The sequence below is a fragment of the Schistocerca americana genome, chromosome 5, assembly GCF_021461395.2.
Source record: "Schistocerca americana isolate TAMUIC-IGC-003095 chromosome 5, iqSchAmer2.1, whole genome shotgun sequence".
NCBI classification, from domain to species: domain Eukaryota; kingdom Metazoa; phylum Arthropoda; class Insecta; order Orthoptera; family Acrididae; genus Schistocerca; species Schistocerca americana.
In genome coordinates, this window is record NC_060123.1 from 585,778,621 (window position 1) to 585,806,019 (window position 27,399).

Genomic DNA, 27,399 nt, shown 5'->3' on the forward strand with positions numbered 1-27,399 from the left:
CAGTTCTGAGACAATCTTTTGATGACAGAGTAGCGCGTACATCCAACTTCCCGAGTTATTTGTTGTGTATATTCCAAATTCTGTCGTTTCCTACAGCTTCCTGCCTCTTGCCATTGAATCCGAAAACTGACCTTAAAGGCGAAAAAGATCTGCAATAATCAAAGGAATGAAAATGCAGAAGGCAATGACGACTTGTGCATTAAATATGCATAATGTGTATCAGCAGGAATTATAGCTTGTAACTGATATGTGTCATGACCATCTCTCCATTGGCAAAAGACTACATTTGTATTTCATCACATGACCAGGAGGAGGCTATCAAGAGGGAGATGACCATGCAAATATAGAGCTGTACTGGACATCGAGCCGCTGCTTGACCACAATACCAATACATGAGTATATCTTGATTCAGTCAGCTTTTGGGAGAATAGTTCTGGTAGTTGGACTAACCAGGTAGATTCAGTTTACTAGGGAAAAGTAAAAACTTCTCAAACAAACACGAAGATGGCGTTTATGTCAACCAAATTTCGTATTATTCATGTTGCCACAAGTGATATGTCAATTTGAACTGTAAAGTAGTATGCGTATTAACATAGACTTTTTGTGAATGATCCATTAAAACCGATAAACTAGAAAACCTGGTGTCAGAAAATTATCTATCAAGTGTGTTAAACACATAAAAATGAATAGGTCGAAGGGGATGAAGTATACGAAGATAGACCTTAAATAGACTAGTGATCTTGTGATACGAAATACAGTCTGTTTACATAAACTGAACCTGCATTGAAGAGAATACGTAGTGACACTGGAGTTCCACATGCCCCATGGGATCAGAGATTTCAAGACTTCCAAACAATTTTCTCGCTAACGTGTTTCAAGTCAGAGCAGAAGACGATCAAGTATGTTTACAAACAGCCCGTCCATCTTGCCATGTGGTCTAACGCGCTGCTTCCCGAGTGGGAAAGTGTCCCGTTCCCTGGCATAAATCCGACCGACGGATTGGTGTCGAGGCCCGGTTTTCCATCTACCTCGGCGAATGCGGGCTGGTTCCCTCATTCCGCCTCAGTTACACAATGTCGGCGATAGCTGTGCAAACACTGTCTCCACATACGCGTGAACCATAACTCCTCTACCATGCAAACATTTGGGTCTACACCCATGTGGTATGAGACGTTCCTGGGGGGGTCCACTGGGGGCCGAACTGCGCAAATACCTTGGGTTCGGTGTGGGGTGGCGGTGGGGTAGGTGGACTGCTGTGGCCTGTTGTGGGGTTGTGAACCACTGAGGGCTATGGCGGGACGAAGTCTCTCCATCGTTTCTAGGTCCCCGGACACCCAAATGGAGAGGCCAGTAAAGTGATGATCGAAAATCTCTGTGTTGGTTCATGTTCGCTTATAAAAGGTGCCACTTAAAGTTCTTCAGGAACGAATTAGCTAGCACTTGGCTTGGTATGAAAGGTAAAAGCAAAGAATCAGCAAAATAACATATACAAGGCCTATTCGGAAAGTAAGGTCTGGTCGACTGCGAAATGGAAACCGCTATGAAAATCTGATGAAGTTTTCCATGGATGTGTTGGGTAGTATCTGTAGTACAGCCATAGATCGCGTCACATCAGTCTTACCAGTTCTGAGTGCACAGTGAGCATGTGAAAATGCCTAGAAGGTAATATCTTCCGCCAAATATGAGTGCCTGTGACCGACTTCGCCTGATTTCAGGCAGCCCACAAAACGTGTCTTTCGCGCATTTCCTTCTTCATGAAGGCCACACACTGCAGGGGCAATGAGAACGCTCGTGCAGCGTTTTCGGTGGTAAGTATTTTATCATGCACCTTAGAGCCACGACTTGATACCCTCGATTTTCACCTCTGCTCACATGAACTGTGGGCTATGAAGGCAACATTTCGGCATCTTTTTTTTTTTAATCAGACAACAAGCTGCAGATCAGCGTAGAGAACTGGCAGAAAGCACAGGCTGCTGCCTTCTATCATGATGATATTGGATAGTTGGTACAACGCAACGTCAGATGTCTTACTCAGAACGGCGACTATGTAGAGAAGTAGCTCGAAGGTGTAGCTAACTGTTGGTAACAAACAATTTTTGAATTTCACTGTGGTTTCTCTTTCGCTACCGAGCGGATCTTACTTTACGAGTAGCCCTCGTACTGTAATGCCGCAAAAGGCGTCCAGACAGATTTACAGACGGACGCTGCATCTTACGTTATGAAACATGGATTTAAATTTTCGATTGTATATGAAGTTAGCGGAGCACTTGCGCCGTATATTTTGCCGCAGATGAAATTCTCACCACGAGGAAAAGGTACCCGCAGTAATGTACCGTGTTAAACTTTGAAATCTGTATCGCTGCGACTGCTGATATGATGAACACACGTATACTCAAATTAGAGACAAACACGACACAAGCAGAAACCATCTCTTGCGTTACCAAATGAACAATACTGGAGATACGGAGCCCAAAATGCGAACACAGGGTAAAACTTACGAATAAGTGATAGAGAGCAAACGAGACCTCAGATTGTAACGCGAAGTTGCGTGTAACTGCAGTCGAAGTTAGCAAACTCATTCAGCGACGACGGAAAATACACACTCAGAACATGCAGGACCGGAAAGCAAGAAAGAAAAAAATTCCAAGAACAAAGAAACGGGTCCGAAAAACTAGTAATGAGCAAACGGAGAAAGTTGATGTCTCCGTGGATGATGCTTACGTCGTGGAGACCATATATTGTTTCCGACAGCGATGGAGACAGCCAAAAATGCCAACTCCGCTAGGAGTTTAATATTGTCGGAAAATAAGGACTTTTTACGATCGGCGCCAACAAAACCAAAACCTTTAACACAGTCACGTTACATTTTAACCTCATAATTTCTGAAACAAGCCTTAAATCTTACCATACTTGCGCACGGGCGAAATTGATATTGTGATGCTACACAGGGTGAGATTTTACGATTTACAGAAATCTCAAGCACTGATTAAGTACTCAGTATTGAAAATAAACCAGGAACAGCTACGTTACTCAAAGCAGTTGTGAACAACACCTGATTTTACAAGCATCAAAAGCCATTACATTTCAGCGATAGCATTTGTTGTTTATCAGTGCATAACTACCTTAACCATCCAGTGGACTTACGACGAAAGGAGATTTCGTAAGAGGCGCAATGGTGAAGTTGCTTAATAATTTACGTTACCATACCATCTTAGGAGGGGGACTGTTTAACTGCATAGTGCGCAGCGCGGAACTATAAATATATGCAGCACAGAATCTGAACCTATTTGATGCATGGTAGCATCTACACCAGAATATGATCTCTTACTGTTACAGATCTGCGATGACATCGAGTACAGTGAAAGGTATTTTCTGCACAAACAAAGGTAATCCAGACACATCTCAACCGCAGATTCTAGGTACTAAACGCTTTCGATCATTCTGCAAATCATTTACTAATAAAACGTATACCTCAACCAGTTTACCAGGGGCCCGGGATCTGGCAACACAGCCGAGTACGTCTATTGTAGCCTAGTCTCTAACAACACATTGTCGATAGCTAGAGGAAACCACTGCTATCTAGGGAGGGATAGGACAAAACGATCAGCTAAACCCGATATCAATATTTTAGTTCTGAGTAACGGGTATTTTCCGGTATTTGTTTAGTCTCGGTTATAACAAGTGTTTTTATTTGTTACAAATAACAAGGTAAAAAACGTAAATATCACTTACTCATAGCAGCACTGCTAAATTTTTTCGTTTTCAAACAAACTCTAAAGAACGAGTTATTTCTATCTGTAAAATTTGTATTGCTTTGAAGTATTGCATTATTATAGAAAATGGGAAAATTGGTTACTGGTATTTTAATAACAATGCTGCCAGAAACAAGCAACAAATACATGTATTAATAATTGGTACAGCATTGCTGACATAGTAATGTACCTCTTATCCGTTGCTTGGCCAATTAGACAGCACACATGCACATGCAATGTGTGAGAGTTGCCCCATATGGTCTAGACGACAATTTTGCACTGTTGTCGGACATCAATTGTATCACAGAATGAGACTATCCCTAGCCTGGAAGTATTTAATGATGTGCAGTATCAGTAAAGCACAACGTTCAGTTCGCGTGAAAAGATCAGAAACCGGAGAAGACAAAAACTTGTGGTATAATACAAGGAGAAAACTTAGTAGTTAACAGTTCAGTCATAGTCACAGTAAAAATATAAAGCTGCTGATCTTCTGCCTGATCTACATAATATGTCTTTCTCTCCAGAACGAGATTTCCACTCTGCAGCGGAGTGTGCGCTGATATGAAACTTCCTGGCAGATTAAAACTGAGTGTCGGACCGAAACTCGAACTCGGAACCTTTGCCTTAAGGAGGCAAGTGCTCTACCGTCTTTTTTCATTTGTACTTTATTTTTCGTGGTATTTGGTCGTAGCGGAGATTGCTTGAGAGCCGTTGAAGTTCTTTGTTACTCGCTTGACTCAGTTTTTTTATTACAGAGACCAGCCAGTTCTCTGGCCGAACAAGCTGAGCTACCATGCTGGCGTCCCTCTGAGCTACCCAAGCACGACTCACGCCCCGTCCTCACAGCTTTAATTCCACCAGTACCCAGTCTCCTACCTTCCAAACTTCACTGAAGCTCTCCTACAGATGTTGCAGAAGTACCACTCCTAGAAGAAAGGATATTGCGGAGACACCTGCTGTAGAGTGGAAATTTCATTCTGGAATCATCCCCTAGGCTGTGGCCAAGCGATGGGTCAGCAATATCTTTTCTTCCAGGAGTGCTAGTTCTGAAAGGTCTGCAGGAGAGCTTCTGTGAAGTTTGGAAGGTAGGAGACAGCGTACTGGCGGAATTAAAGCTACGAGGACGGGTCGTGAGTCATGCTTGAGTAGCTCAGATGGTAGAGCACTTGCCACCGAAAAGCAAAGGTCCCGAGTTCGAGTAACGGTCCGGTACATAGTTGTAATCTGTCAGTAAGTTTCATGCCTTTATCCGCTTGTACCTCTTGACAACGGAAAAACTGACACGAAACATAAGAGTTCTTCAGCCTCAGTTTTCACCCTTGTGCACCGACTATTCGTAATGTCCAAATAATTGTATGATTCCCCCTTACAAGGTGACTTTTTGCCAGAGTTTGAAAACATTAGAATCAGCAGGAGAATACTGGTGATTTCTTGCAGTATTGAACCACTTACCACATTTCGAGTAAAGCGGCCAACGATGGACAGTCTAAGTTTTCTTTTATTTGCTTATTTAATTTAATACTTTGATTCGATGTATCTAGAAACAGAGTCAGCCAAACTATTTCAATCTTCGTTCGATTACTACATTTACTAGATGAAATAACAGGAACAAAACACCGATAAGCGGTTACTTCAGAAAAGTGTCATTCCGAGTGGTTGTAACAGTCCGTTTAAACTTGCGTGGAAAAACCGGTTGTCTCAGCAATAACCGCCATCCCAACTGTTATTTCAGTCGATACACACTCTACAAATAATAGAAAGTAAGAAAAAACGACGCACGACGAAAGAATAATTCGAATGAGATGGAACTCGGTGGATGTGATATACAAGTACTGACAAACAAATGGTTGCAACATCAGAAAAATTGGATGATTTATTCAAGATAACGAGCTGCACAAACTGAGCTAGTCAATAACTGGCCCTTATGTAAGCAGCTATTCAGTTTGGCACTGATTAATATATCCATTGGCTGTCCTCCTGAGGGATAAGTTGGCAAATTCTGTCCAATTGGCCTTGTGCATAATGCTCGAAACATTCTCAATTGGGGAGAGATCCGGCGACCTTCCTAGGCAAGGTGGGGTTTTGCAAGCGCGTAGACAAGCAGCAGAAACTCTCGCCGTGTGCAGACGGACATTATCTTGTTGAAATGTAAGCGCAGAGTAGCTTGCCATGAATGGCAACAATACGACTCGTAGTATATCGTCCCAATTCCACTCTGTTCTAAGGACGTTGCAGATGACAAGCAAAGCTTATCAGTTCAGTAAAGTGAAACTATAGTGTTCCCTTTTCTTAACATAAAGCGGAATGAAATACGAAAGAAATTACAACTGGCCTTAACGTACTCGTCCACTTTATTGGTATGTACACTTTAAGAAGAAGAAGAAGAGAAAAAAAGAAATAAAAGTCTCACTACGAAGGAATCATCGGAATTTGACAGAAAACGGCAAGTGTGTTGCGCATGTATAGACAAACATACGATTAAAACTTTAGAAAAACTGGATGACTTCTTCAAGAGAATACAACTTCACAAATTGAGGAGATGAGTAAAGCGTTGGACCACCCGTGGTCCTTATGTAAACAGTCATTAAGCTTAACGTTGATTGATAAAGTTCTTGGATGTCTTCCTGAGGTCGGGTTGGCATCTCACTGCCGTCCCAGGCGTTCTCAGGTACGTCTTCGGCCTGTAATCTCATTGAATCGAGTAGAAATTTCTACAGTGCCAAATTCTGTCCAATTTCCGCATTAGGTAGTCACAGTCCCGAACTGGCTGGAGACCCCTGTCCATAATGTTCCATGCGCTCTCAGTTGGTCAGAGATCCGGCGACCCTGATAGGCAAGCACAGATACAAACAGCAGAAACGCTCACCGTGTGCGGGGGGCATTGTTTTATTGAAATGTAAGCCCAGGAAGGGTTTGCCATGAAGGCAACAAAACGGAGCGTAGAATATCGTCGACGTACCGTTGTTACTATCAGAATCTACAACAAACCAACACCGACAATGTTAGTTCGGGTACACATGCCGACGTTGCAAGCTTCAGATGAAGAAATAGAGAAAATATATGAGGATATCTGAAAGGGTAATATAGCACGTAAAGTGAGACGAAAATCTGATAGTCATGGGGGACTGGAATACAGGAGAGGATGGAGTAGAAGGAAAGGTTACAGGTGAATGTGGGCTTGGGACATGGAATGAGAGAGGAGAAAGGCTAATTCAGTTCGTAATAAATTTCATCCAGTAATAGCGAATGTTCTGTTCAAGAATCACAAGAGGAGAGGGTATACTTCGAAAAGGCCGGATGATACGGGAATATTTCAATTAGATCAGGAAGAGATTCCGAAATTAGGTACAGGATTGCAAAGCGTAAGCAGGAGCAGATATAGACTCAGATCCCAATGTAGTAGAGATGAAGAGTAGGCTGAAGTTTAAGAGATTAGTTATGAAGAATCAATACCGAAATAAATGGGATACGAAAGAACTAAGTAATGATGAGATACGCTTGATGTTCTCTAAGACTAGGGATACAGCAACAAGGAATAACTCGGTAGGCAGTACAGGTAAAGAGGAATGGACTTCTCTAAAAAGGTGTCACTGAAGTTCGAAAGAAAAACATAGGTACAGAGAAGGTAACTGCGAAGAAATCACGGGTAACAGCAGAAATACTTCAGTTGATCGATGAAAGGAGGAACTACAAAAATGTTCCAGGAAACTCAGGAATACAGAAAGACAAGTCGCCGAGAAATGAAATAAATAGGAAATGCAGGGAAGCTAAGACGAAATGGCTGCACGAAAAATGTGAAGACATCGAAAAAGAAATGATAGTCGGAAGGACAGACTCAGCATACAGGAAAGTCAAAACAACCTTAGGTGACATTAAAATCAAGGATGGTAACATTAAGAGTGCAACGCGAATTCCACTGGTAAATACAGAGGAGAGAACGGATAGGTGGAAAGAATACATTGGAAGCCTCTATGAGAGGGAGGATTTGTCTGATGTTATAGAAGAGGAGTCCATTTAGAAGAGAGAGGGGATCCAGTATTAGAATCAGAATTTAAGAGTGCTTTGGAGGCCTTAAGATGAAATAAGGCAGAAGTGATAGATAGCAATCCAGCATAATCATTGAGGGAAGTGGCAACGAATCGACTATTCACATTACTGGGTTGAATGTATGAGTATGGTGACGTACCATCTGACTTTCGTAAAAATATCATCCATATAATTCCGAAGACAGCAAGAGCTGACAAGTGCGAGAATTATCACACAATCAGCTTAATATCTCGTGCATCCAAGTTGCTGACAAGGATAATATACAAAAGAATGGAAAAGAAAATTGAGGATGTGTTAGATGACGATCAGTTAGGCTTTAGGAAAGATAAAGGCACCAGAGAGGCAATTCTGTGGTTGCGGTTGATAATGGAAGCAAGACTAAAGAAAAATCTGGACACGTTCATAGGATTTATACACCCGAAAAAAGCCTTCGACAATGTAAAATGGTGCAAGAGGTTCGAAATTCTGCGAGAAACAGGGGTAAGCTATAGGGAGAGACGTGTAATGTACAATATGTACAAGAGCCAAGACGGAATAATAAGAGTGGACAACCAAGAACGAAGTGCTCGAATTAAGAGGGTGTAAGGTAATGTTCGATCTAGACATTGGAGAAGCAATGATGGAAACAAAAGAAAGTTTCAGGAATGGAATTAAAAATCAAGGAGAGCGGATATCAATGCTACGATTATTATCCTTACTGGAATGAACACTTTAATGTGTACAGAAAATGGATGTAAATAGAAGAAAGACGAAAGTAATGAGAAGCAGCGGATCTGAGAACACCTAGAAACTTAACATCAGGATTGATGGTCACGAAGTAGATGATGTTAAGGAATTTTGCTACCCTAAGCAGGAAAATAACAAATGACAGACGGACCAAGGAGGACATTAAAAGCATACTAGCACTGGTAAGAAGCGCATTCCTAGCCAAGAGAAGTCTACTAGTATGAAACACTGGCCTTAATTTGAGGAAGAAATTTCTGAGAATGTACTTGTGGAGCATAGCATTGTATGACTGTGGGAAAAGCGTAACAGAAGAGAATCGAAGCATTTGAGACGTGGTGCTACAGACGAATATTGAAAATCAGGTGGACTGATAAAGTTAGGAATGAGGAGGTTCTGCGCAGAATCGAAGAGGGAAGGAATATATGGAAAACACTAACAATGGGAAGTGACAGGATTGTAAGACACTGTTGAGACATCTGGGAGCTACTTCCATTGTACTAGAAGAAGCTATAGAGAGCTAAAACGGTAGAGGAGGACAGGGTTTGGAATACATCCTGAAAATAATTGAGTAGGTAGCTTGCAAGTGCTAGTCTGAGATGAGGATGTTCGCACAGGAGAAGAGTTCGTGGCGGGCCGCGTCTAACCAGTTACATGATCATGACTCTAAAAAAGAAAAGGAGACCGCTATGTCTTGAATGACAACCAAAGGGGTCCTGGTACGAAGAGAAACGGCACTCCAGACCATCACTCTCGGTTATCGGGCTGTGTGGCGGCCTCACACAGGTTGGTATGCCACTACACTCCGCAGTTCGGGGCGTCTTCAGATATGTCCGGGTTGGTCATTGGGGCTTAATTCGAAGCGGGACAACTCACTGAAGACAATTCCACTCCAGTCAATCAGGTTCCAAGCCGAAGATTTATCTGGAGACACTCCAGGCAGTGGTGGTATGCCAACCTGACTGTCGCTCGCCATACGGCTCGACAACCAGAAGTGATTGTCTAGGGTGCCGTTTGTTTTCATAGCAGGACCTCTTTGGCTGTAATCCACAATACCCTCACAGCACATCGGTACGTCGACGATATTCTACGCCTCTTTTTGGTTCCCTGGAGGGAATTTAAGGAGATGGGACCTGGATAAACTGATTAAACCAGAGGTTGTACAGAGTTTCAGGGAGAGCATTAGAGAACAATTGACAGGAATGGGGGAATGAAATACAGTAGAAGAACAATGGGTAGCTTTGAGGGACGAAGTAGAGAAAGCAGCAGAGGGTGAAGTAGGTAAAAAGACGAGGGCTAGTAGAAACCCTTGGGTAACAGAAGAAATATTGAATTTAATTGCTGAAAGGAGAAAATATAAAATGCAGTAAATGAAGCAGGCAAAAAGGAATGCAACCGTCTCAAAAATGAGATCGACAGGAAGTGTAAAATAGCTAATCAGGGATGGCTAGAGGACAAATGCAAGGATGTAGTGGCTTATCTTACTAGGGGTAAGATAGATACTGCCTACAGGAAAATTTAAGAGACCTTTGGAGAAAAGAGAACCACTGGTATGAATATGAAGAGCTCACATGGAAACCCGTTCTAAGCAAAGAAGGGAAAGCAGAAAGGCGGACGGCGATGTACTTGAGGACAATATTATGGAAATGGAAGAGGATGTAGATGTAGACGAAATGGGAGATATGATACTGCGTGAAGAGTTTGACAGAGCACTGAAAGACCTAAATCGAAACAAGGCCCCGGGAGTAGACAACATTCCATTAGAGCTACTGACAGCCTTGGGAGAGCCAGTCCAGACAAAACTCTACCATCTGATGAGCAAAATGTATGAGACAGGCGAAATACCCTCAGACGTCGAGAAGAATATAATAATTCCAATCCCAAAGATAGCAGGTGTTAACAGATGTTAATATTACCGAGCTATTAGTTTAATAAGTCACGGCTGCAAAATACTAACGCGAATTCTTTACAGACGAATGGAAAAACTAATAGAAGCCAACCTCGGGGAAGATCAGTTTGGATTCCGTAGAAATATCGGAACACGTGAGGCAATACTGACCCTACGACATGTCTTAGAAGCTAGATTAAGGAAAGGCAAACCTACGTTTCTAGCATTTGTAGACTTAGAGAAAGCTTTTGACAATGTTGACTGGAATACTCTCTTTCAAATTCTGAAGGTGGCAAAGGTGAAATACAGGGAGCTAAAGGCCATTTACAATTTGTGCAGAAACCAGATGGCAGTTATATGGCTCGAAGGACATGAAAGGGAATCAGTGGTTTGGAAGGGAGTGTGACAGGATTGTAGCCTCTCCCAGATGTTATTCAATCTGTATATTGAGCAAGCAGTGAAGGAAACAAAAGAAAAATTCGGAGGAGTTATTAAAATCCATGGAGAAGAAATAAAAATTTTGTGGTTCGCTGATGACATTGTAATTCTGTCAGAGACAGCAAAGGACTTGGAAGACCATCTGAACGGAATGGATAGTGTCTTGAAAGGAGGATATAAGATGAACATCAACAAAAGCAAAACGAGGATCATGGAATGTAGTCGAATTAAGTTGGGTGATGCTGAGGGAATTAGATTAGGAAATGAGACACTATTTGGGGAGCAAAATAATTGATTATGGTCGAAGTAGAGAGGATATAAAATGTAGACTGACAATGGCAAGGAAAGCGTTTCTGAAGAAGAGAAATTTGTTAACATCGAGTATAGATTTAAGTGTCAGGAAGTCGTTTCTGAAAGTATTTGTATGGAGTGTAGGTATGTATGGAAGTCAAACATGGACGATAAATAGTTTGGACAAGAAGAGAATAGAAGCTTTCCAAATGTGGTGCTACAGATGAATGCTGATGATTAGGTGGGTAGGTCACATAACTAATGAGGGGGTATTGAATGGGACTGGGGAGAAGAGACGTTTGTGGGTTAACTTGACTAGAAGAAGGCATCGGTTGCTAGGACATGTTCTGAGGCATCATGAGATCACCAATTTAGTATTTGAGGGCAGCGTGGAGGGGAAAAATTGTAGAGGGAGACGAAGAAATGAATATACTAAGCACATTCAGAAGGATGTATCTTGCAGTAGGTACTGGGAGATGAAGAAACTTGCACAGGATAGAGTAACATGGAGAGCTTCATCAAACCAGTATCAGGACTGAAGACCACAACAACAACAACATGTTGTAAGTCATCCTGGGATCATATCTTAGTACGATAACGCACGTCCTCACACGGCGAGAGTTTCCACTGCTTGTCTTCGTGATTGTCAAGCTCTAGCTTGGCTAGCAAGGTCGCAGGATCTCTCCCCAATTCAGAACTTTTGGAACATTATGAACAGGGCCCTCCAACCAACCCTGAACTTTGAAGATCTACAGCGCCAATTGGACATAATTTGCAGTGAAGACAATTCTACGTAACTCAGTGAGGTTCCACAGCAAAAACTTGTCTGCAGACGCCATGGACAGCAATGAGATACCAACCTGATCACAGGAAGACATAAAACAACGGTATCAATCAATGCCAAGCTGAATAACTGCTAACGTAAGTGCCAGGAGCGCACCAACATGTTATTGACTTGCTCAATTTATGAAGCTGTTTCTCTTGAATGAATAATCCAATTTCTCTGTAATTGTAATGACTTGTTGGTCTGTACATGTAAATCACATCTACCGATTGGTTTTCCATTTGGATAAATCTCATTCTTATCTCATTCTCCATGCCAAGAAAAGGATACACTATAATTTCATTTTACTGAATTGAGAAGTTACCCGAACTTTGAATTCCATCTCTCAGAGCGTAAATCAAGAGGATTATGCGTATAAAATGCGCGTGTGTTGTAATGAACATCCTATCAGGCGCTATATTAGGGAGCCTTATTGCGATTGTGAAGGGGTTGGCAGAAACTAATAGCAAACATTCAGTACGAAAAAGTAACCTATACGCATGTCAAAGCTCCATACGAAATTACGTTGTCGGACACTATACATGCTTACGTAATTAAACCGACACACACTGGAAAGCGGAGTGGGCTTGGTGGAACATAGACTCGAAGAATGGGCAGTACGGAAAGAATAGGAAACTCATTGCAGGTATTACATGCGAAGGCCTAAAAGAGATAATCCTAGCGGTACCAAGAAACAAATGGGCAGGACTGGACGGACTTCTCATTGAATTCCACCAACGTTTTCGGTATTCGAAGAGAGGAAAATACGTGCCTGCTTACCAGTGACACTTTCCTCACTGCCTTCACAGATGTAGGGACATTAACTCAGTTGACTCCCAACTGGCCGGCCGGGGTGGCCGTGCGGTTCTAGGCGCTTCAGTCTGGAACCGCGTGACCGCTACGGTCGCAGGTTCGAATTCTGCCTCGGGCATGGATGTGTGTGATGTCCTTAGGTTAGTTAGGTTTAAGTAGTTTTAAGTTCTAGGGGACTGATGACCACAGATGTAAAGTCCCATAGTGCTCAGAGCCATTTGAACCATTTGAACTGCCAACTGCAGACGTGTAGAAACATCTATATCCCGTAAGTTTACTGAAGCTGACAAAACTTTATTAAATTACTGGTCAATGAATGCATACACAACACCATCCCTATAGATAGCCAACAGCAAGATAGATAAGACAGGAGCTAATGTTTATACTAAAGCAATTTGTTAGAAAAATTTATCTGTATCCAAATCCAAAGATTACTCCAATTATTTACTTTACAGCAAGATAGATAAGACAGGAGCTAATGTTTATACTAAAGCAATTTGTTAGAAAAATTTATCTGTATCCAAATCCAAAGATTACTCCAATTATTTACTTTACTAACCCTTCTCTGCTCCGTAAGATGTTTAGCTGCAGAAGACTGCATAAGATGCCTAGAGAAGCAACCCACAACAGTAGAGATATGCCTACATTTTCCGTTACTTCAAGTCCAAGATGGTAAATTGTAGGTGGTAATGAAAAGACTGTAGCTGTAATAGCTGTCGGATTTCAGCTTTACTTTGATTAAATTGAACTCTCTTTCAAAGATTACGATCCATTGAAATTTTGTTTGCCGTTCAGCTTCACCAGTTTCCGCCTCTATATGGCTCTGAGCACTCGACTTAACTTCTGAGGTCATCAGTTGCCTAGAACTTAGAACTAATTAAACCTAACTAACCTAAGGACATCACACACATCCATGCCCGACGTAGGATTCGAACCTGCGACCGTAGCGGTCACTCGGCTCCAGACTGTAGCGCCTAGAACCGCACGGCCACTCTGGCCGGCTCCGCCTCTGTAGCCTGTCTAAGTTTATGTCAGTGATCACAGAATATGATATTTCTGGTGTATCCACAGCTCTTTCTATTGTTAAAACCCAATAACAGTAAATACTACAGAATGAGCTTGTTAAGCATCTCAAGAAATTGCATAACCTCACACTATTCATCCTTTATTATCACAACAGTAGACCCGACAGCGAACGCTTGTAACACGTGTATAATTGGAACTTTACCCCTGTGCACATTGATAACTTCATATTTCTGTCCATCTTTTATAAGGATATTATTAGTTTTCCTTGTGCTTAATGCAAAAGCGAAAATTTTGCTGCCTGTGTCTTTTGAATAAAGTATTTCAATGTACTGAACCCAAGAAATATTTTAAAAAAGCGTCATTGTCCCTTAAGACCCCATTAACATTGAGTTACCGAAAACTCATTGAATTTAATAACACAAGTTACGTAAGTACCAAAAATTGAACCTGTATGTACATGAAAAACGATTGTACCTTGTGAGGTCTTGCTCTGCAACTTCAGACCATATCTTGGTGGTCTTGTTACCAACTGACATTTTTAAACCACATAAATATCGTTTTTTGTTTTCAGGCGCACACATGAAACAGCCGAGTGCAGCTGATTATGAGCTCATCCCACCCGACGGAGGATGGGGCTGGATGGTCGTCTTGGGTGTCGCCCTCAACACTGTAAGTTGAAAGACCCGGTGGGAAGAAAGTAAGCCAAACACTAATAACATCGATAAAGAATGTCCTAATCCAGAACAACAAGCCAGTACCCAAATCCCGTGTTATTAGGACTAGTACGAATTCATGCAAGGTCCAGCCACATTAAAGCTACTACTGCCTACGTTCGACATCCATGTACAATAACCACTCACACACGGCAGGTGGCAGCACTAACACTGAAGGGTGTGGAAGACAGATCGGGGGGACACAGACAACAGTTTATCTGACATCCAGTAGGGCACGATCATTTGCTTTCGGGCCAAGTATGGAAGTATTTACGAAACGGCTAAGTTTGTGAACTGTTCGCTAGCCGCCGTGGTAAAAGTGTACCGTGCATGGCAAAATGTCGCTATCCAAAACTAGCTCCCAAGCAACTGTGGTGCATCACAGTCCACAGATGACAGTGGTGAGCGTCGGCTGTGGAGAAGTGTTCTGTCGAATAGACGTGCAACAGTTGAGCAACCGACAGTCCAGATGAAGCAGCGCCTCCTGAATGACCGGTCAGCGAATGTTGCTGGTATGGACCTTCGAAGCAGGCACCTGGTTAATGGTCGACGAAGGCTAAAATTTGCGCGCCACTTCCGCAACCTGGCGTCCACTGAGTGGCGACAGGTGGCCTTTTCAGATGAATCACGTTTTATGCTCCATCGGACAGAAAGCAAAAACCCTGCAACAATCGTCCGTACGTGCGCTGTTCAAAGAGCACTAGCATGAGGTTACTGTATTCCCCTGGCCACCGAACTCCATGAAGGTAAATCCAGTCAAGAATCTGTGGGACCACCTATATCAGTCTGCTCGCACCATGGATTATGAGCCGAGAATTCCCGCGCATCTGGCAACGGCAGTGGAGTCGGCATGTCTCCAGATCCCTGTCGTTGCCTTCCATAACTTCAATGACTCTCTTGCTGGACGTGTCGCAGCGATCCGTGCTGCAAAAGGTACTTGGTCAGACTTTTGACAAGTGATCGCATTAACGTGACTGGACAGCGTAATTATGTGTAAATGATAGCAAACTATTAATTTATTCATGAAATTCAAAGGGAAGCACATATTTATGTGCAAATGTTCGAGTGGAACGAAACTGAGACCACTTTATAAGTTACACAATGGAATTTTATCCGAATTGTCCTAACGAAACTAAGAGTGAGAAATAGACAAATTGGGTAACAAATCGACCAGCGTGATCTCTAGTTTTGCAAGGAAAGATTTACTTGCTCGAAATGAATCAGGTTAATTACGAAAAACTTAATTATTCATTAGAGGAGATTCTTTTCCAAATTTTCATAGCCAAACGAAGAGTGGAAAATGTACAAGTGATGTGTGAAGTTGACCAGTAAAGGATCCAGCTTCATGCAAAAGATTTAATTGCTTGAAAGTAATCAGCATAAGTAAGAAAAACTTAATTAGTGAATTGAGAGAAAATTGCAATATTTCATGAACAGTTGCTGTTAGCTATGTACACGAAATGTCAAAAAGGTCATTTGTATTCTGTATAAAACATTACACCGATTCGATATTAAAGTGTCAATAAAACATCCGAAAGAAATGTTGAAAAGGAAACGGTCAAATGTATGTGAAATTACTGGTCTAAAAGTAGGAAATAAAACTGGTTAGAGAATCATTTGACCAACTTGCTGAAGCTGCTCTAAATCGTCTACAGCAAATGAGGAGGAGAATAAAAAATCAGAGTTCAGAATTTTACCTAGAATTTTAAATAGTACTAGTTGACAAACGTATAGTGGATTATGTCGACCGCGCAATCTTATTTGCTTACGTGATTTCGAGTATCATTTAGAGGCGCACCAAATGTTTCTCTAATGTGCTTCATTTCCTACTTTTAGCAAAAATATTTTCTTTTCAGACACCTTTTCTCTGACAGAATGCTTACTGCCTGCTGTTTTGTACGCCTGCAGATGACCAGCATGTCCCTGGGTTCAGTTTTCAGCGTCCTCTTCGGAGACAAGCTGACAGAGATGGGACACAAAACAACCAGCGCTGCTGTTATCATGAGCATCAGAATGGCTGTCATGCAGTTCTCAGGTAAGTCAAGCATCGTATTGCCTCTGTTCTCAAGCTTCAGTAATCTTAATATATCAAGAGAAGAATTGTTGTTTGAAAATAAAATTCGAAGGCGCTGTACACCTTGAGATCTTGACAGATAAGTGATATCCGATCTCGTAACCCTCTTTAGGTAAGTCATCTGAGAGTACAGTGTTAGTAGCATCACGGTAACCTAAAGGGAGAGAAATAAAATTCAGATTTAAAAGTTGGTCGACATTAACATTATTAGTGTCACAGTACTGGTAGCTTTTACTCTTGGGGAAGAAAATCACCAGTAAGTTTCTTCAAAAGTCCAACGTGGCCTTCACTGTAAATTATTTAACTAAGCAATGGAAAAAGCTCGAGGGCAGAACAGGGTTTGATTCTCATTTCTACGAAACGCAAGTATCGTGTTGAATCAACTCGTGCACCCCGTTCAGAAGCAATAAGTACGCGCGTAATCGTCGTAATTTACTGTTGAACGCTGCATTTCGGCCAACTGTAGCACAGGAATATCACTCGCCAGTTCAAAGCTCGGAGGGTCAGTACTAACTCATTCCATGAAGCATGCACACAAATGAGCTACCAGAGCTTACTACTGTTTAATGTACTCAAACACATGGATGGGAAATTGCATATGAAATGGGCAAAAGGTACGAAATAACTTCAGGTCAAACATTTATTCTATAGGTATACAATACAAAACTACTATTAGAAATAGCTCTGTTGGATCAAAGGAAGACCTCATGATATCCCACACATCACACCATATGTTCCTCAACATGAGTAAATTTCGCGCATTGTGTTTCACTTAACGATGGGGAGAAAATCATGCTGATCTGAGGATATGAGGACAAAGCAACCTGAACGAACGAACAAGTGGGTTACAACTTTATTTCGCAAAGACAGGAATCGAAAATTTACTGACTGAGAGAACAGTGTAGAACAGCCATACCACGAACAGTCGAGGAAGGATCTTTGTTCCTACGACCAACCAAACAACGATGAAGAGTATCGCAATGCAGCCTGCATACCTCATCCTGCAGGTGGTGCACCTCCAAGACGTCCCGTCGGATCGGTAAACAGCGAAACAGTATCCTCAGTGTCCCCACATCCTACACAACATCCCCATCCACTCCCCCCCCCCTCCTCCCATCCCACACTCACAGCAATGCTGAGCCAGACCGTCAATGCTAACAGAATCTTCAGGGCAACAGTTATCTATTCATCCTACCCACTCCTAAACAATAGTTCTGTAATATACAGAGACTAGCTCGTGATGATTAGGAAATGTACATTCATGTTCCGATCCATCTTCTGTTTGCTGTGGCCTTAAAATCTTTAACGAAAAATGTAAGTTCGTTGTTACACAATATTGTGCAACTCATGTACGGTTAGCAGCATAGGCGATTTTCCTATTCAAAACACTACACACTTACTGTTCTTCTTGCACTAAGAGCCTTCCATACCTTTCAACTATTTTCTACCTTTCTCCATCTGTAGTCAATGTGCATAATTCACATAATTATGAACACTGCGAGTCGCTCTCTAATCTTTCGAACGCCTCACATGCTCCTGCAAGAAGTCGCCGATGCTTCTACCATGAACAGCAGTCTAAGAGACGTCTTGCACCTGATAATAATGGTGCAACTGTCGAAACGCGTTGCAGCTGCAGTATAGACTTTGTTTTCTTCCCATTTTTTTTTCAAATGTATCACACTTTAACAAACAACGATGCCGTTTATTCATACTATTTTGCAGGGTCAATACGTACAGACACAAAAACTAGCGCAGTTATATCTTTAGTCGAATGGGTGAATCTGCGTGTTGCTTAAATAGGATGTAAAATCATGCGTTTCCTGCAAAACATAGCTGTTAAAGTAAACCTCGGTAAAATCGTCATTGAGATGAAATATTTTAACATGTTACTGATTTTTGAGAAATATTTCGGCATCATTCGCTTGAAAAAGCAGGTCGAAAAGAACTTTCAAGAGATGTATTCTGATTAAAGATAAATACACTGGATGAGGCCTGAGATAGCGAGACACAGTTTTCCCGGTAGACTTACACAGTGGTCACTGAACCTGACCAAAGGGGAACGACGTACCAATTCACACTGATAAGCGACGCCAGCGCTACACATTTGGATAACCCCCTTTACCCGTCTATCTCCTACCTGCCCCTCTTCCTTCCCGTAATCATTATTTCGTGTCCATTGCATCTACAGCCACAGCCCACTCATAAATCGTATCGTTGTGGGGTCAACGTACGACTTCCAGTGGGTCTGACCTACACAGCTTTATTCTCCTTTTTGTTTGTTGAAACGTTTGGTTTCGCTGTTAGACTGTTTCTCGATTGAGGGGATACTTTCCACATTTTCAACGTACATTAGCAAATAACTGAAAGAGATCTTGATTTGACATTGAAATTACGTTGACCGATGGCCTTCTGCTACTTACGTACTTGTTTACTGATACTTGTTAGCGAGATCAACACTTCTGATAAGAAACGTAAGAGCTCCAAATCAGGTAATATTTCGATAGCTCAGTTCGATAGCTTCAATATAATTGTGGAGATAACAAAATAAAACTCGTTTTGTACAACACTTCAACCCGTATGGGAAATCGGAAAAGTACTCGAAAGAAGTAGAGTTTAATCAGAAGCATTTCAGTGATAACCTCACATGTTGTTCGATTGATAACACTCTCATGTAATATATCCCCATCGAAAAAATATTCTGACAAATTTAGTTCTCCTCATTGCACCACTGGTCAGATTTCTTATACTCCATCCCACGAAAGGATAATCTGAATAACTGTTACGTCCTTAGCTGAAATTAAAAACGTATTAGGACGTCATTCTTTGAAAGAGAGGCTCCGAAAAGCTAGCTGCAGTGCGGCAAAATTCGCTAGTCCGAATGTGATACACCTGACCAATTTTGTTATGTAAAAATGTGAAATATGAATGACGTATGACATTGTTGGCTGTAATATCGCATGGTGTGGCATCAGCAACGAGTCGAATAACGTATTCTTTCTCCGAGCAAATTGTCCACTTTCCTTGTGGATATACGAGTGTTGTGTCGCATTTTTAGCGTGCAGGTGAGTATGTTTATGGTGCATGGTGATGCAGAGAGAAGAGAGGTGTAACCTGGTGCCGGTACATAGCCTTGTCTTCTAAAATACCACCAAGCTGACCACCGAACTTAATGTGCCCCTCTGATGGACGGACCACTTGCCAACAGTGTGACATCCCCTCAGATCATGAGACTCTACGGAGAGGTTGGAATTTAATCCAGCCCATTGATGCAGAGACTGGTGATCAAAAACTTAACTCTTCCACCTCTTTCCCTTGCCGGCCGAATATTGTCTATGAAAATTTCATTCACGGCCAGTATTCGAAGCGGTTTACATCCGAGTCGAGCCCCCCCGCATAGCTTGGCTACCACGGCTGTGGAGGCGGTTCTCTTGTATGCTTTGTGTTATCCATTCGAGTCTCATTTTGGACCACGGTTAAACGCTGTGTGGTTGACATTGCATCGTGCCGAATACCTAGTCTCTGGGCCTTCGATATACGACAAGCAACATATTTAAGGAAGATGACTGTACTTGTTGATATCATTGTCCTGGAAGAAATTCTCAGTGATTGACGGACTTATATAACCTGTTGACATGAAATGTCGGGTCTCTATGTGAAAAATGCCATTATATTGATTTTATCTTTCTGGTGAGCAGTCGCCACTAATCGGAAAAGTGGGAAAACCTGACAAAGCACAAACTCTCAAATTTGTTTATTAAAATAGTTTTGGCGTCAAAATGAAAAGGAATCCTTTGCCGTTCAATAAATTTACATGTGCTAGTTAACTTACTCTCGTTTACAAGGCTTGGTTCTACCGTAAGATGACTTTCGTCAACGTACCGTGTCGGGTACGTTTTACAGTCGGCCAGGGAACGTTGCCAACAATCCAAATCAAACAGACGTCATCCCATGATGCTCCACACAGGCATAATGATAGGCTAGTGGCGTTCATGTAGTACAGCGTAGTCAACAAAGAATCTGGATAACAAAAGGCGCGTGTGCACTGGAAGTGTCCGTTTGGGAGAGCAAATCGCCCCGGTACTTTAGGGATAATAAAGCAATCAGATAAAGGTATCCTACACTCTTCAGTCTTCCGGCAACAGTTACAGATGTACCTCATTGTTGGCTTTAGTTCCCCATAACTTGACGCCTGGTATTTGTACTGTATGTTGATTTTCTGGCACATTTAGGAGTTACTGCTCTTCTGGTTGAAGGCGTACTCGTAAACGACCGTCACTGGAGCCAAAACAGAATCTTTTCTCCTCACTAATACCATTGCACACCATTCATTCAAGTAACTGGGGTTTTCTTTGCACCAAAGATGTGCCTCTTAGATACAATATGAGAGTGGAAATATGACGAGTGGCGCATTTCTAGAAGTCTAACTTGTAACGAACGCTGTTAAAGTCCACGAAAAGTCCCCTTTTGCTGTTTTAGTGCGCCACAAAGCGCAGATCTTGGCTTTGCGTCTTGACGATAGGCTGGAGGCAGCCAGTGACGAAATGTACTTCATCTTCATCAGTCTTCTGACTGACGAATTTCTCTCCAGTGCCAATCTTTTCATTTCAGTGTAGCACTTACAGTCTACGCCCTCAATTACACTGGTGTCCAAAATTAAAACAACAAACGGAAATTGTGCAAGGTTGCGTTTGTTTTACAACAAAACAATATAGACAGGTGACAGTAAGGTAGATACAATGTAAAGAATACAGAATGTAAACATCTGCAAGATACATAACGGTAGACAAAAATGTTGTCCGTTTTTTCTGACTTAACGGATTTGCACACACAGTCCGACAACTGGTTAATGTGCTCAGTTTGGGGTGTGACCACCTTTGGCAGCAGTATAGGCCTGGCAACGACGGGGGCATGCTGTGAATGAGGTCATCACTCTTATGTCGAGGCAATAACGCCCATTCTGCCTGCAGAGCTGCTCCCAAGTCTTGGCGGATGGTTGGCAGATGCTGACGTGATGCAGCCCGTCTCCATAGTGCATCCCAGACATGCTCTATGTGATTCAAATCGGGAGAGCAAGCAGACTACGCCATGCGTGCAATACCTTCCGTTTCCAAGAAAACATCAACAACCCGTGGTCTACGAGGTCCAGCGTTATCGTTCGTCAGTACTGAATCTTGGCCCACAGCACTTCGCAACAACTACACACCAGGTCCCAAGATCTCGCCACAATACCTCACAACAGTTAAACCTTGCCGATTCACCGGTACAACTTCATAAAGAGGTGTTCGAGTGGTCGACATAATCCCTGCTCACACCATTAGGGCCGGCCGAAGTGGCCGTGCGGTTAAAGGTGCTGCAGTCTGGAACCGCAAGACCGCTACGGTCGCAGGTTCGAATCCTGCCTCGGGCATGGATGTTTGTGAGGTCCTTAGGTTAGTTAGCTTTAACTAGTTCTAAGTTCTAGGGAACTAATGACCTCAGCAGTTGAGTCCCATAGTGCTCAGAGCCATTTGAACCATTTGAACCACACCATTAGGGATGTTCCTCAGTATCGATCTCTTTCGACAATGTCTGGGTCCCTAAATCGTGTTCCACGCTCCCTCCAGATGCGAATCCGTCGAGGAACACTCTCTGGACCAAATCAATACTCATCTGTGAAAAGAACGTTGGCCTACTGTTTCACTGTCCACGTAGCATTTTGACTACTTCACTCTGGACGTTCCCTTTTGTGAAGACGCGTCAAAAGTACACATTCAGCAGGTCTCTGACAGTAAAGGGCACTCAGTCAAAGATTTCTGTACACCATTTGGCTCGATACAACTCGTCCAGTGGATGCTGCGAGGTCGAATGCCCGTCGTGGTGCAGTACTAAGGCGGTTCCATCATGCCCTTACAGCCAAATAACGGTCCTCTCCTTCTGGTGTCACAAGTGATCGGCCCTGTCCTTGTTTTCGGAATACACTTTCGGTTTCCACAAACCGTCACCACATCCGAGAAACAACAGAACGAGTCATCCTAAGTCATCGGCCCATATTAATTTGCGACTGTCCTGCTTCCTTTCTTTCTCTGGCCCTCCACCACAGAGAGTCTGGTAGGCGTCTTCTCTGTGCCATACTGCACCGTCTGTGACTGTGTACACAGCGATTGTGGATGTGAGACTACCCGGCAAACACTACCCTGTTTGACAGGTGTCTTGACGTCAGCGTTGGCGTGGTTGTCCGTTGACGGGAATGCCATCTTCTGTGCAGAACACGATCGTACAGACATCTGTTGACAGTTCGTATTATTTTATCGTGAATTAGACGCATGGCGGGAAAACAGTGGTTTGTTGCTTTAATTTTTGACAGCAGTATATTTAATCAATGTATTCCAATATCTATTTCCCTCTGTAGTTTTTACCCTCTACAGCTGCATCTAGTGGCCTAAGTAATTCCCTGATGTCTTAACAGATGTCATCTTGTTCCTGCTGTCTGTGTTTACCATATGTTACTTTCCCCACCAATTCTGAAGAGAAAATCTTTGTTCCTTGTTTTATCAGGCCACCTGATTTCCAACATTCTTTTGTCGCACCATACCTCAAATTCTTCGCTTCTCTTTCGTTCCGGTTTTCCTACTGTCCATGTTTCACTACCATACATTGTTGCGCTCCAAATGTACATTCTCAGAAATTTCTTTCTCAAATTCAGGCGTATGACACTAGTAGACTTGTCTTCTCCTTGCTACATCCATCATGGATTATTTTGCTGAATTGCAGAATCGCTTAACTTCGTCTGCATCGTGATCCCCACTGTGATGTTAAGTTCCTCGCTGTTCTCATTTCTGTTACTTCTCATTACTATCCTCTTTCTTCGATTTATTTTCTGTCCATATTACGTACTCGTTAGACTGTTCATTCCAGTCAACAGATCCTATAATTCTTTTCCACTGTCACTGAGGATAGCAATGTCATCAGCGAGTCATATCGTTGATATCCTTTCGCCTTACATTTTAATCCACTCTTGAAACTTTCTTTCATTGGCGTCGTTTTTTCTTCGGTGTGAAGACTGAACAGTAGGGGCGAAAGACTACAGCTCTGTCTTACTATTGCTTCATCCGAGCACTTCGTTTCCGGTGTTCCAGTCTTATTTTCCTGTCTTCGTTCTTGTACAAATTATATGTTAGCTGTCTTTCCGTATAACTTACACCTATTTTTTCCGAATATCGAACGTGTTCTAAAATCCGACATTGTCGAACGCCTTTTCCAAATCAAATGATCGTTTTACGTTGTCTTGGTTTTTCTTCAGCCTTACTTTCATGATCAACCGCAACTCCAGAACTGCCTCTCTCGTGCCTTTATCTTTCCTAAAGCCAAACTGATCATCATCTACCAGATCCTCAGTTTTATTTTCTATTTTTGTGTAGTTATACCAGAAAATACCAACTAATAATTTTCTGCTATTCCTTTTAGAGACACCAGTATACAATGAAATACAAATGTCTCGAATTCAGTTTTAGAATTTATCTGATATTCAAGTTTTCATTATACAAGATGAATGCGGAATCCACCTACCAACTTGGTTCTGTATATTTCAATATACTGGCTCTGGCTCCACGTTTGATTTCCTACCCTCATTCGTCTTTGTATCGGTATTGTAATGATAATATTCGTACAACAGTATACATGACGACGGTATTCACTGTGTGTGTTGTTTGGATTCCAACTTGTTCAATGTACTCACGGTATTTGTTGTCGACAACACTAACGCCCACTTTACTCTTCGCTCTCAGCCTTGCGTTCGGTACTGGGCGTTGCTGACTCGGATTAGTTTATCCTACAAATTTAGCTCAATATGGATAGCAATGTGGATAAGTTTACTGAAGAAGAGTAAGGGTTAGCCGAATTCAATTGAAAAACGGACAACGATTCTACGCCGTGCTATTGTAGCAATGACAGCAACCGCGTAGCAATATTTTCGAATCTGTAATAGGCGCCTGCGAGTAGCCGGTCCCATTTATTGTTGGAATGTAAGAAATATATACGAGGTGTGCTGCAATATCCTATCCGGAAAGGAATGTGCGACTAGAGGCTATCGTGGCACTAATAGTTGCACGAGGTCTGAACAAAAGCAGGATAACTGATCTGAGAGTCTTTCTCATATTATCCACCGAAAGTCCAGCCATTTTGAGTGGAGTTTGAAAATTGGTCTCTATAGAAATCCCTGATTTCATAGTGTTTCCTGAAGAGGCCTTGTTTATAGTATACTGGGTGTCTAATAATACAAACATCCGTGAATAGAAACGTAAACTTACATGCATTGGAGTGTTGATCCCATCAATACAAAGTTCGCTGTGAAATGGAATGTGCCATGCTTCTAGCTCAACTAGTGTTCCGTGTTCAAAGTGTAATTCCCGTCGTGCAGCCATAATCATGTAGGAAACCTTTTCACACTTATCACCTGAATACAAATGACAGTTTCGCCAACCAACACATTGTGTACGCGGTACTACCGCCATCTGTATGTGTGCATATCGCTAGGCCATGACTTTTGTGACCTCACAAGGGGACAGTAAGTACTTTCTCTCACCGATCTAATTCATGTAAACATGGTGCATACAGCATGACTATGACGTCAGATTAAGTAAAGATCAAGGGGCAAATCTCGACCGGTTACGAGAAAATCGAGTCTGAAAGTTTTAGGGATGCATATATGTGCTACTGCGTTGGCGATTATCCGCACGGGGCCAGTAACCAAGTGATTAAGTACTTAGTCACGTAAGCGGAAGGTCTCTGGATAGAATCTCGCTGCTGGTATTTCTTTTTTATTCCCACATAGCTATAACGACAGATTTATTATGGCTGTAAAATTATCAGCATATAATGATTCATTTATTATTTGCTTAATATTTATGAGGAAAAATAGGGTAACAAAAAACTTAAGGACATATCCAATATAAGAAAGGACACACGACCATTTTGAAACTAATCAGTATAGTTTTTTTACTGACATTATTGTATCCACATGTGTGATAGTTACGGAGCACTGCACAAGTCAGGATGATACTGATCGTAGAAACATGTAAAACAATAATTATTGCGGCATACAGCAAACGCAATGAGCGCCGAGTTTCTGCATTAGCATGGTTTCTTCTGTGTTCCTACTACAAAACAAACTTGGTTTACTTTCATAAACTGTTCTCGGCCATCACGTATACATGATCATATTACCAGATATTAGTGCAGATAACTGATGGCTATGAAATCTTCCCTTGAAGCTATCTCTCTAATGTGTTCGATGATGTAAGAGCAACTTTATATTCACATAATAAGGTTTTTCAACTGCATGTAAAAATAAACGTCGCAGGTCTGCACCAACGGAGTTTATTTTGGATGAATTACTTTAATATCTGCTCGCTGGCAGATCCGCTCCGTCTTGACAAATTTCGTCGTACAAAATCGGGTTCGTTTGCTCTTCCCATGAATCGAGGAGGAAAAGAAATTGTTCTTCTCTCACGTATGGCTTCAAGACGTCAATTAAAAATCCCCTGTATAGTACTGTTGTGAGTGTTTCGGACTTCGAAGTTGTTACCACAACGTTTTTGTATTTGTGTGCGTACTCATCACTTGCTTTTTGCTCCCTTAGCCCAAATGAGCCAGTGGTCTCTTGCAAGCAAACGAAGACCGTTCGTAGTAATTTCCAGACAAGGTGACAGTATATTGAGCAGTGCACGAGTGTGTCACTTCTTACATATTCTTTCGGTACACAAGAGCCACCCTTGTTTCGCGTTCGGTGAGAGTTCCGTCATAAGTTGATTGATATTGGCACCCTAGAACAAACATTTAAAAATTAGCATCGTATGATCTATAAAAATAGTACTGCAGTTGATGTAAATGAATCAGGTACTTTTACGTGTAATACTTGTTTGACTAGTGTTCATAACAGAATCCTTGTCGTATTTTGGTATGAGGGCTCACGTCTACATTCGGAAATTTGCTGCTGCATCAAGGACTTGCTTCAATGAAGAACTTTCGTTCTCGGATACAAATCTGATGACTTTCTCTGACGAATCAGAAGTCTTCGTTTGAAGAACACTACCCACGAATCGGAAGTTTCAAAGTATACATAAGGAAATTGGCTGACAGCGGCAAGGGTCCAATGCTGCAGGTTTCTCGCCGTCACTCGCTGATTACATTCTCGAACTTGTAGGAAAATTGTCATAGGTCCAAGAATCAATATTTTTGAGTTGTTCTTGCCTTGTTCCAGCTTGCTTTATATGGTCTTCCCATCACTGTAAACCTTTCACGCTTTTTAGGCGTGAAGCTCCCCTTCTATGAAGCTTGGCCAAACTCCCTCCTGGGTGCTCTCTTGGTTAACAGACGATCCTAATCTTCTAATACTGCGGAACGTAATTGCTGTCCATTTTTGACTGGTTATCTTCTGCCTCGTAATCGTCTGATGAAGATGAAGCCACCTTCGGTTTCTTCAAACACACCCTCTTCAACAATATCTTGGTGCGCAATTAGTTCGTCTTGTACCTCGAGTTTTTTCTCCGCTTGCATTTCGAATATTCCTCGATATATTTCTTCTCTAATTCCCATGTATTCTTTGTTATTACTGCAGAAGATTTCTAAGCGATGAAATCATTTTACACAAGGAACTCTTCACTGTACACAAGTCCAGTTTTTAATCATACTTTTAAAACTTTTCTATAAAGCGATTCGGTTTTATAGCCAGGTTCAGGTTCTCTTGCTTTCGAAGTATCAGGCACATGAGTACATTCACTCGTAAAACCAGACATCTTGGAGTGTTAACATGGAACTACCCCGGGAGTTAACAT

General features: G+C 42.0%; 1 protein-coding gene across 1 annotated transcript in view; it reads left to right on the plus strand.

Moving 5' to 3' along the window:
* The window catches only part of LOC124616560 (monocarboxylate transporter 1-like), a 79,094-nt gene that overhangs the window by 28,104 nt on the left and 23,591 nt on the right, over window positions 1-27,399 (plus strand). Inside the window, exons 2-3 of the mRNA XM_047144879.1 lie at window positions 14,373-14,470; window positions 16,423-16,549. Coding sequence (XP_047000835.1) covers window positions 14,381-14,470; window positions 16,423-16,549 — 217 coding nt within the window. The 5' untranslated portion in view covers window positions 14,373-14,380. The remainder of the gene's footprint in view (window positions 1-14,372; window positions 14,471-16,422; window positions 16,550-27,399) is intronic.